The 9661-nt window shown below is 40.6% G+C and overlaps 1 protein-coding gene across 2 annotated transcripts in view; it reads left to right on the forward strand.

The window, feature by feature from the left end:
* The window catches only part of ARID1B (AT rich interactive domain 1B (SWI1-like)), a 393153-nt gene that overhangs the window by 68507 nt on the left and 314985 nt on the right, over window positions 1-9661 (forward strand). For both annotated transcript variants that reach the window (XM_011952754.1, XM_011952755.1), the window contains exon 2: window positions 5473-5622. In XM_011952754.1, the coding sequence (XP_011808144.1) occupies window positions 5473-5622 (150 nt within the window). The remainder of the gene's footprint in view (window positions 1-5472; window positions 5623-9661) is intronic.

Here is a 9661-nt window from a genome sequence, read left to right on the forward strand (position 1 = left end):
CCACCTCGCCCGGCTAGTTTTTTGTATTTTTTAGTAGAGACGGGGTTTCACCATGTTGACCAGGATGGTCTGATCTCCTGACCTCGTGATCCACCCGTCTCGGCCTCCCAAAGTGCTGGGATTACAGGCTTGAGCCACCGCGCCCGGCCCCTGCTTTCTTTTTAAACTCAACATTGTATTTTTTAGTTTTGAACCATTTTGATGTGTGATGTCTTACTCCTTTCTTTTTACTCTTGTATACATTTAATTGTGTGCCTATAGCAAAGTTAACTTTTCCACTTTACCACCTGTCCTAGAGTTCGATTTTGTCCTCTTCTGTCAATTGTAGTAGACAGGACTGCATTGAATATCCTTCCTGGAACATGCGTGTTTCATGGGTGTATACTTACAAGGTACGTGGCCGGGTCGTGGGGTCAGTGTACCTTTAAACCTAGTAGGAAACTGCTGTCTAAAACTTCTTTAGGCTGGGCGCAGTAGCTCATGCCTCTAATCCCACCATTTTGGGAGGCCAAGGCAGGTGGATCACCTGAGGTCAGGAGTTCGAGACCAGCCTGACCCATATGATGAAACCTGTCTCTGCTAACAATACATAAATTAGCTGGGCGTGGTGTCACGCACCTGTAATCCCAGCTACTTGGGAGGCTGAGACAGGAGAATCGCCTGAATCCGGGAGGCAGAGGTTGCAGTGAGCTGAGATCACACAACTGCATTCCAGCCTGGACAACAAGAACAAAACTCCGTCTCAAAAGTAATAATAATAATAAATTAATTAATTAATTAAAAACAATGTACGTGGCGGCTCACACCTGTAATCTCAGCCCTTTGGGAGGCTGAGGTGGGCGGATTACGAAGTCAAGAGATTGATACCATCCTGGCCTACATGGTGAAACCCCGTCTCTACTAAAAATACAAAAATTACCTGGGCATGGGCATGAGGGCGGGCGCCTATAGTCCCAGCTACTCGGGAGGCCGAGGCAGGAGAATCACTTGAACCTGGGAGGCAAAGTTTGCAGTGAACTGAGATCACGCCACTGCACTCCAGCCTAGCAACAGAGTGAGACTCCATCTCAAACAAAACAAAAACAAACTTCTTTAGAAGGAAAAAAGGGGAGAGGGTAACCTTTGGTCATTTCATTAATTTTGGAAGATGAGCAAAAAGTTCAGGGTATGGTGAAATGAAAAATGAGTCCTGACCCTGCATATCTAACATGATACAGAAATGTGGAAGGTAGTACTTGTGTTCTTTATTGGGTTAATTTTCTAAAATAAATATTTAAGTGAATCATTTTTAGCTATAAAGTTTTTGTTGTTATGTGTGTTCATTTCTTAAAGGTCTTTATTTAGAAATGAGTGAAACAAATTCTTTTTCTTCTTCTTCTTCTTATTATTATTTGAGACAGTGTCTTGCTCTGTTGCCCAGGCTGGAGTGCACTGGAGCGATCTCGACTCACTGTGACCTCCACCTCCCAGGTTCAAGCGATTTTCCTGCCTCAGCCTCCCTAGTAGCTGGGATTACAGTTGTGCGCCACCATGCCTGGCTAATTTTTGTGTTTTTAGTAGAGACGGAGTTTCGCCGTGTTGCCCAGGCTGGTTTGGAACTCCTGACCTCAGGTGATCTGCCTACCCTGGCCTCCCAAAGTGCTGGGATTATAAGCTTTAGCCACCGTGCCCCACCAGATTCTTATTTTTAAATAACAAATGGAAACGTTCTGATCCGAGGCATTTTTTTTGAGATCTCCATTTAGTTCAGTTTTGCAGGTTCAAATTATATATGTATTGTTAGAACTGTGTTCAAGGCAAAGCATGCGCTGGACAATCAGGACTTCTGTGGGCCAGCGGTTTTTGTCCAAGGACACCGTGCTATTGTTAGTGTACCGTTCAGTGGCTGTAGATGAAGCTGAAGACGTGTGTCAGATTTGGGTAGTCAAGAGATCTCCATATTATAATGTGTTCCTTGATTCGTTAAAATTTTTCATATAATAATAGCTTGCGTTAGTAATCATTGAACAGTACTTACCATTCAATAGTATTTGTTGACGCTCAAATCCTCTTCCAGGAGCTTATATTCTAGTGATGAGGACAGAGAGCAAAAACGTGAACACGCAGTTAAGGGTTTTAGTACATAACTAAATCAGTCTCCCCTGTGATAAGATCAGGTTGTTCAAGGCAGGAGAATGACCATGGTTAGGGTTAGACTGGGGAGGGAGGGCTGCCTCAGCTACCAGTGCTCTGTGTCCCCAGCTCTCTGCCAGCTGGCACTCAGTAACTGTTGGTTGCATGTCACTTGCATGCAACCGTCTGGTTATCTTAGTTATCCTGCATATGGTTAAGAACTAAACGATTTAAAAACTCTCAGCAATCAGAATAGGATTTGCAAAGCTTGGGACAGTGAAGCTCAGGTGCTTTCCTCACGGATTGGTCCTTTGGGCCCTCATTGTGTGGGCAGCGTGTGTGAGTGTCTTGGTCCTCAGCACATTAGAAGCCTAACTGGGTTCGGGTGGGGATTGAGCTTGAGTGGTGAGCAGTGCTGGCATGCTCTGATGGCCTTTGAGGAGAGGGACAGCCACCCAGACACCAGAAATCAGAGGAGCTGTTGTCTGCAGCATCCAGCAGAAGGCTCTGGGGCCTTCTGTGTCTTGTGGGGCAGCCTGTTGATTTGTGTTTCATAATGCTATTTAGTTTCAGAAGTCTGAACAGTATATATTAGATCTTTCAAAGCCTTGCATCTGAATGCATTAACACACAAACAATAATGATCATTAAAGAGTTAGATTTTAGGCCGGGCGTGGTGACTCACATCTGTAATCCCAGCACTTTGGGAGGCTGACATGGGCGGATCACCTGAGGTTGGGAGTTTGAGACCAGCCTGATCAGCATGGAGAAACCCTGTCTCTACTAAAAATACAAAATTAGCCGGGCATGGTGGTGCATGACTGTAATCCCAGCCACTCGGGAGGTTGAGGCAGGAGAATTGCTTGAACCCGAGAGGCAGAGGTTGTAGTGAGCTGAGATTGCTCCATTGCACTCCAGCCTGGGCAACAAGAACAAAATTCTGTCTTAAACAAACAAACAAGCAAACAAAAAAGAGTTAGACTTCAGCTTCAGTCAGCTGGGGTATTCTAATTGAGAAACTGGTTTTTAAAGGTAACATTTAGGAAATAATATTTTACAGACAGCACTACAACTTCTAGTTTAGTAAGTCTTAATGGCACCTGTATAGACTTCTAGGTGGGACTGGGCAGGGCATCCACATGACTTGGGAAGGCAGTTGGAGATGTAAGGCAGAGTCATGTGATTGACCATATTCACACAACTCACGTGCAAAGGGAATTGGACTTAGAGTCCATGTATTTCGAACCCAAAGATTCTTTGGGTAAACTAGAGTTGAGCAATCTGTCCCGTCACGGCTCCCATTGAAGGACAGCTGACCAGGTCCAGTTGGTTGGCACTGGGCCCCAGGTCTCAGGGAGAGCCCCTCTGTGCTGTTCCAAATTTCCTCAGCCCAGGCTCACAGAAGGTGGGTGCCAGTGAAGTTGGTCCTAAATGGATGAATGAGCCATGTGTCTGAAAGGAGAGCAAATTGGTTTTAATTGTGGAGGAGCATATTTGAGGGCACCCAGGTCTCAGTTTGCTCAGTTCTGTAGGCGGGTGCTCCATTGAAGATTTCCGCTGTGCCCACCTATGCTCCTCCTTGCCCCACACCCTGCACCCAAACTTCCTGGAGCTGGACGAGGTAGTAAAAAATTCTAGTCAGCTTGTGGCTGCTCTAGTGTTAGTAGGTTCCTGCAATCTGTCCTGTTGTTGTCTTGCTTAGAAAACAGCGCCCCCCCTCCCCAAACAACACTTCCATATTGTGTGTGAGGGTTTCTGTAACCAGAAAGTCAACATATTAAAGCGCAATTCATAGGGGAGTTGCTGGCTGTGTTGACTGAGCTTTACAGTCATTTTAACACTGGCAGAAGTGTTATCCTAACTGCTTTAAATCAAACTGCAAAGATGCTTGTGTGAAATATAGTATTAGATATCAAATCAAACATATGGGTGTTGAACGGAAGGATGTGTGTTGTAGTGGTATATGGTATTCTAGCATGTGGAGTTGTATTTTATGGAAATTCTTTGGCTTTGCTTATGGCAGGGACATACATTCATTATGAGATATCAAGCTGTAAAATAAATAAAAGCAAAAAATTCAACCGTGCTGTTAAATGGCTTTCAATGCAGACTTTTCTGCTCCAACAACTTAGGCTTTGTGTGATGAGAGGCACTGTGAGACATTGTGGTCACATTTATTCTCATCCTCTTTGGTAGATCTTGAAAATAATCTGGATTGGATTTAAAGAAATATAGGAACTTTAACTTTTGCATTTTTTCCCCCTGTTACCCCATTGTATGTGTTAGGAATTACTGTGCTGATTTTTCTGAGAGGCTAAATGTTTTTCTCTTTTCATCTTTTACCATTTCATCTGTTTCCTCATTCAGCATTTCTATAGTGGAGTTGGGTTTTAGGTGTGTATCTGGTGCTCATCATTAATTTGTTAAGTGTGTCTGCTTATGGGGCTCCAGTTCTTGAAGTTCTCCAATGGGCCATATTGTGGTATGAAACAAAATGACTTTGCCATTCGTATCTCTAGAGTGCATTTTGCTGTCCTGATATCTTGTTTTTCTTTTCCTTTCCTGCTCTCTCTTGAAATTACAGAAAAAGGCAATAGATTTCTCATTTAAAAAAATTCAAAAATACTATCCATGGTATATTTATTGCATGAGGAAGGATTTTCCTCTAAACAATGCTTTCAGGCATTTTTAGGCTGATGTAAATTAGAGATGGAGAAGATTGGTTGAGGCTATTTTTGTCTCTATACCTCTGGTATTTACACTGTTGTACGCCTTGCTTTACATTGTTACCTGTTTTATCAACTAAGAAAATGCCATCCTTAGCAAAAATAGTAAATAAAATTGATAATTTAACTGGTATATATGTGCTGTAAAGGCAGTTGGTATATTCTCACTTTTTTATTCTGAACTTAGAAACAAACATATACCATAGTAAAGCATCCCAACCACAAGCCTCCTATAAAGTATTACTGAGTTAACCTGGACTGTTTGAGTTCATTTTAATTTTCACTGTTACGTGGGAATGGATTTCATATCATGCTTCTCTTTCTTAGTAGAGGCTATTTTTTAGTCTCAGTATTTAGCACTTCCTCCCTACTCCATCTTTATGGTATTATTCAATAGTTTCTATCTGATAGAATATGATGGTTTTTAAAGGCAAAGTCAGGTTGCCTTTTGACTTCATTGATAGTAAGTGAATAGAAAGCAGCATGTCAATTTGTCTAATGAAGAGAGGATTACAAATACTGAGTTAGTTGCTTAGCAGAGAACCCCCTTCATGTTTCCAAATTGAAACCATATTCAATTTCATTTAATTGCACATTTTGACTTTCTCATTTGCTTTGCTTGACTTTTTGACAGATGCCTCCTCAGTATGGACAGCAAGGTGTGAGTGGTTACTGCCAACAGGGCCAACAGCCATATTACAGCCAGCAGCCGCAGCCCCCGCACCTCCCGCCCCAGGCGCAGTATCTGCCGTCCCAGTCCCAGCAGAGGTACCAGCCGCAGCAGGTGAGCATAGCGCACTGGCCCGCAGGGCCCTGTTTTGTCCACCAAGGCGGACCCGGTTCTGAAACATCTTCCTGTCCTTTATTAAAAATTATATTCTCAGTGGAAAAAAAATTAGTTTTGAGAAAATGCACAACTATAACCTAATCTAACTCCATCTCTCCCTCTGTCTTTTCCCCTTCTGAGATTGGAGGGTGAGAAGAATGACTGGTTTAATAGCTGTTTGCATTATTGGTTAGTGGCAGTAGAAAGTATCAGTCATTACTTGTTCCCTGTCATTTGTGTTCTGAACCTTTCAAGAAAGCACTCTGCCACTTTGTTAAGTCTTATTCAGGAGAAGGATTTTATCAATCATTTAATCCTTCTAGTTGGTACATGCGTGGTATTTTTATCTTGACCTTTGTTTTGTTTTGTTTTGTTTTAATGGTAAGTGTTACTGTGTGAAAACATTGTTGCCTTTGACTGTGTTATTCTCTTTAAATTCGCTTATAAGTAGATATTCACTTCAGTTGCAATATATTAAAATGCTAATTGGAATCATGTACTTTAAATATGTCAAGCAGTTTCTAGTTTAAATTAGTCTCATTAAATACCTTTTTAGGTTATTGGGTTATATATTTCAGTTTACAGAATTTGTAGAAAAATAGTATATATGTTATTTGATAAAATGATTCCGTTTCCTTATGTTTTAGAGACTGTCACTCATGAGTGACATGAAAAGGAGTAGTGAGTGAGGGACTCTTACTCTGAATCCAGATAAAATGTTCATAGCACATCCAATCATAAGCATCAAAATAAAATTTTCCTACCGGGCGCGGTGGCTCATGCCTATAATCCCAGCACTTTGGGAGGCCGAGGCGGGTGGATCACGAGGTCAGGAGATCGAGACCATCCTGGCTAACACGGTGAAACCCTGTCTCTGCTAAAAATACAAAAAATTAGCCGGGCGTGGTTGTGAGTGCCTGTAGTCCCAGCTACTTGGGAGGCTGAGGCTGGAGAATGGTGTGAACCCAGGAGGTGGAGCTTGCAGTGAGCCGAGATCGCACCACTGCACTCCAGCCTGGGCGACTGAGCGAGACTGTCTCAAAAAAAAAAAAAAAAAAAAAAATGTATATCTATACACACACCCACACATACATATATATAGTTTTCCATTTTAATACTTTCTTCTTTCTCTTTTGTGTGGTGAGGTAGCAAAGAGAACATGGACACGTAGCATCGACTTTTTCCTCTTTGAAGGACTTCTTTTGTGGCTTGAATAGATCGTGGATATTAAGCAATATAAATAAATTTATGGAGCTTAATTTTAATCAATTTGGCTGGTTTCTTAAATATTTTCTTGGGTTTGTTGGAGTCTACTTCCATGTAACTTACCAGAGAATTAAGCAAAACATGTTAAAACAACAGCTAGGATTTGAGACCCAGTACAGTCTTGTTTTCACATACATGTTTTTAAAAGCTTGAACCCGGGAGGCGGAGGTTGCAGTGAGCCGGGATCGCTCCACTGCACACCAGCCTTGCAACAGAGCAAGACTCTGTCGCAAAAAAAATGTGGTAACATATGGGGTTTGTAGCAGTAGGAATGTACATCATTTCATAGTTACCTGGTCAAGTCTTTTATTAAAGTGTATGAAAATTTTAAAACACTTTAATATAATTTCTTTTTAGATGAGAGAGGCTGGTATCTGGAGCTTTGATGAAGTTATAACCTTTTTCAAGGGGCTTTCAGAGCCTTATTGAACATATCTGTAGACCCAGAGTGTTTTGTCGTGTCATCAAAATTTAAGGACTTAATAGATAAATTATATTACTCATTTGACTGTAGTATGCTGAAATGAATCTCTGATCATAAAACCAATTTGATTAAGGATTCTGAATGCCTGTCATTTTCTTCAAGACCAAGCTCAAAATTTACTTCCTTTAAAAACTATTCACTGATGACTTCCAGCACATGGCAATTAGTTATTTAATATCTTTCATATTTAAATATTTAAAGCATCCTACAGGTAAAATCTTAATGAATATTATTTTAATGTGCTTAGTTTCAGTCTATCTTATGCTTTGATTATTACTATCATTATTTTATTGATTTGAATACAATAAATTATATGGTAAGATATACTCTATAACCATGACTTTTTAATGTAATTGTAGTAATTTTTGCATATTCTGAATAAAACCGAACGTTGCTCAAAATACATTGGAAATTTGTTCTTGGGTTCGTACTCCCTAACTATAAAATATCTGAGTTATATTCATTGTGGGGTAGAAAGGTAAAGTTGGAGACGTTTAGGTGGCCTAATCAGATGGTCTGCTTCGACAGGAACAGTCTTGGATTTTAGGGAGTTGGATGGCCAGATAGATTTGGAAAGTTTTTCAAAAAAATGATACCTGGCATTATAGGTATATTTAGCACCTCCCAAACCTAAATCATCTATCCTGAAACAAAGTAAAAATTACCATTAAAATATTATCAAAATCAAGCTAAATCTTAATAACACTGAATTCATATACCTTTAAAAACTTAAGAAACAGCCATATTTAGTTTAACCAGCCAGTATTTCATAATGACCAGAACATTTCTTTATGCAGTCTTTCCTTTTGTTTTCAAATGTGGTTTACAAAATCTCTTGCTTTTGCATAAGACAGTCAGTTAGCAAGTATTAGTAGTACTTGGTGTCTTGTTAACGCGATTGATACAGATGGTAATTTTAGGGTTCCATCAAGATACCTCACATTGTGTCTTCAATATTTTTCATATGCTTAATATTTTGGCTAATCGATACATTCATTGGTTTCAAAAAATTAAAAGTACAAGGAAGGGATTCTGAGAAAAGTCTCTTCCCATCTTAGTTCCCTCTGCCCACATCACTACCCCCTTTCTTGACTGGATGACCATTTATAGTTTATTGTATTTTTTTTAGAGTTTCTGTATATCAAGAAGCACAGCACCATATTTTTATTTTTCACACTATTTTTACACAAATGATGGTGTATATATAGTATATACTATATGCCTTCTTCCATATATATTTTTTTCTCATCCCCTTCTTTTACTCACTTAAATATATTTTCTGGAGATCTTTCCAAAGGAGCACATACAGCAATCCCTCGTTCATTTTTATAGCTTCATTACATTTTATGGACACACCGTGATATATTTAACCAGTTCTTTTTGAGGAACATTTAGATTAGTGCTGGTTATTTGAATTGAAACAGTGATGCCATGCTAAACTTTGTGTATGTGTCGTTTCATAAGCAGGCAGTAATGTCTGCAGGATGAATTCGGGAAGCCACAGTGCTGGGCAAAGGGTGTGTGCATTTGCATTCTCAGTGGGTATTGCAGGTTGTAGCCAATTCACACTCCTATCTGCACGTGAGAGAACTCTTCCTACATATGTGTTAGTAGCATGGTTTTACAAAGCTTCTGGATTTTTGCCAATCTGGTACATACTGAGCATTCTAAATCCCAATGTCTGAAATATGAAATGCTATAAAATCTGAAACTTTCTGGGTGCCAACATGACCTCGCAAGTGGAAAATTCCATACCTGGCCTCATGTGATGGGTCACAGTCAAAACACATGTAAAACATCGTTTCAGGGTACTTGGAAAAGAATAACGATAAGACACGCAGAAGCACTTTACTTGAATAGCTTTTTCCTTTCTGGAGCCCGCTGACCAAAGATGAGAAATATCCCTGTAATAAAAAGATGGGTTTGTTTAGCTCAGGTGGCTGCAGGCCAGGGAGGATGCAGTCCTGAGGAGCCCCAGGAGCACTGTGGAAAGGGGAAGGTGGGGCTGTAGGAGGGTTGGGGTATGTGTTAGATGACTCTAAGAGGGGGTGGCATCTTAAGGGGTGGTCCTCAACTGGCTGCTCTCAAGAAGCTGGGGCTACTTTTGTGATTAGGTATTTTAATTTTTATCTAGGAGACAGGAGGATTGAAGTGGGGCAGGGTTGTCATTGCTAAAGAAGCACCAGCCACCACACGCCTGTAATCCCAGCACTTTGGGAGTCCAAGGCGGGCGGATCACCTGAGGTC

Source organism: Colobus angolensis, unplaced genomic scaffold, assembly GCF_000951035.1.
Source record: "Colobus angolensis palliatus isolate OR3802 unplaced genomic scaffold, Cang.pa_1.0 Scaffold35, whole genome shotgun sequence".
Lineage (NCBI taxonomy): Eukaryota > Metazoa > Chordata > Mammalia > Primates > Cercopithecidae > Colobus > Colobus angolensis.